This window comes from Propithecus coquereli, unplaced genomic scaffold (genome assembly GCF_000956105.1).
Source record: "Propithecus coquereli isolate 6110/MARCELLA unplaced genomic scaffold, Pcoq_1.0 Scaffold178, whole genome shotgun sequence".
Lineage (NCBI taxonomy): Eukaryota > Metazoa > Chordata > Mammalia > Primates > Indriidae > Propithecus > Propithecus coquereli.
In genome coordinates, this window is record NW_012142523.1 from 576,947 (window position 1) to 578,905 (window position 1,959).

The 1,959-nt window shown below is 41.0% G+C and overlaps 1 protein-coding gene across 1 annotated transcript in view; it reads right to left on the reverse strand.

Annotated features, from left to right (window-relative positions):
• Positions 1-1,959, reverse strand: part of SNRNP40 (small nuclear ribonucleoprotein 40kDa (U5)) — a 45,882-nt gene that overhangs the window by 5,043 nt on the left and 38,880 nt on the right. The window contains exon 8 of the mRNA XM_012642207.1: positions 1,652-1,713. Within this exon, the coding sequence (XP_012497661.1) occupies positions 1,652-1,713 (62 nt within the window). The remainder of the gene's footprint in view (positions 1-1,651; positions 1,714-1,959) is intronic.

The window sequence follows — 1,959 nt, forward strand, 5'->3', positions numbered from 1 at the left end:
TCTGAGGAAAAATTGTTTTCCATGAAACCAGTCTCTGGTGCCAAAAAGGTTGGGGACTGCTGTTCTAAACCACTTGGACTCAAATCATCAATGTGGCACTGTTTCACCTGGACTCTTTCTTTCTCTTCCAGAAAATACCTGAATACTGATCCGTTTTTCCTGGTATTAAACTTGTCAGGGGAAAAAAAGTGACTCTAGAATTTAAGTGTATTCAGTATTATTCACAAATAGAAAGGTGCAGGACAGACCACAGTGACTCCTGTATGGCAGTGCCAGGTCCCCAAATAGTGGAAAACCTTGGAATACGCTGAAAGTCCGGGCTAGTCCAGGAAAGGCTTCCCATTTATAGGATTGTGTTTGTTTCAGTAGGGTAGGAGGACAATCTCTAATGGGAAGAAGAATGGACGGAATTAAAGTAAAAAGGGTCAAGACATCTCCCAATGGGAACTAAATCCAGAATTTGCCATCAGAGGGTCTCACCATTCTTTACCAGACCACATTTGCAGCCCATCAGCCTTGACACCTGGATATCCCTAATTAACCTCTGATTCCCTCCCAAGTACAGGACACCACAGACATACCAAATACAACGAGCAGTAACTGATAAAAGAATTCTCTCCTTTCTGCTTCTCATTCAGCACATAGTGCCTGAGACAGTTTAGATTCACATTTCATAAAGCCTCAGTTGATTAATTCAGCACATGGGTGGGAACTACCTGGTGCACATGATGCTATACTCCTCACCTAGCAATCATCGCACTTTCCCTAATCCAGATCCAGTTCTGAATCATCCTCAACACAGGCAGCCATTACCAATAGCTCAGGTGATACGTAGGGTAAAATATGACTGCCATCCTTGAGCTCAGAATTCATTCATGTAGTTGGAACAGCTCAAGCACTGACAAGCACTGCCCTGGGCTCAGAGATGACTAAGGCTTATTCCCTCATCTCCAGGAGCAAATAATTTAGTGACCCACTATGTTTGTCTGACTGTAATATCTAATAAATGCTAATAAAGATGAGATGTATGAAGTGTGACTACAGCACAAAGCACAATTAAACTCCAGAGGTGAGGGCGAGAGAGAGAGAGACAAAAAGAGAGAGAGAGAGAGAGACAAAGAGAGAGAGAGAGAGACAAAGAAAGAGGGAGGGCCAGGGAAAGTTTATAGATAACATAGAGGTGGTTACTAGAGCGATATGAAGTCTGGATAGTGGAGAAGAGTGAACACGAGAGAGAACTTGGAAGTGAGAATGTACAATGGAGGTTAGAATAGGAGCGTTCCACATGAGAAACACTGAGATGATGGTGGGGGAGGTGAGTACTCAATATGTATTCAAATGAACTGAAGCATGGCAGAAAAATCTGATGAGGGAGACTAGACATAGATTATGAGTTTAAATTTTATTTTGATGGCAAAGGGAATCCAAGGGTCAAATTGTTGACCCTCCAGGTCTAAAATGTATCCAAAGAGGTTAGAAATGATGTGTTTATCTAACATGGTTTTTAAACCCTTCATACTGCACACAGCTTCATCTCTGAGCACAGCTGTGATTGTTTGCTCTGGCTCCGTATCTACATTTCATGCATTAAACATGAGGAGATACCTGGCACAGCTACATCATTCTTTACCTCACACCCAGTAATCCTTACCTGTCAGCTGAGCCAGCTGCAATTTTGCTTCCATCAGGTGACCAAGAACATCTCAGAAGATTCTACAATGATAAGTATAAATCCACTGAATAGTAACATAGTGAATGCCTCACTGCTAGACTACAAAATCACTGACTTTAAGTTTCCTAAGAAGAGTTTTAATTATTTTCCCAAGATGATCAGTAATTACCTTATATATTCTGTGGCCCCAAACAGCATACTTTGTTATTTTATACCATATAGAAACTGTAGAAAATGCTTAATTTACAGTTAATTCAATTCAACCTGGCAACAAAACTTTGTTCTTC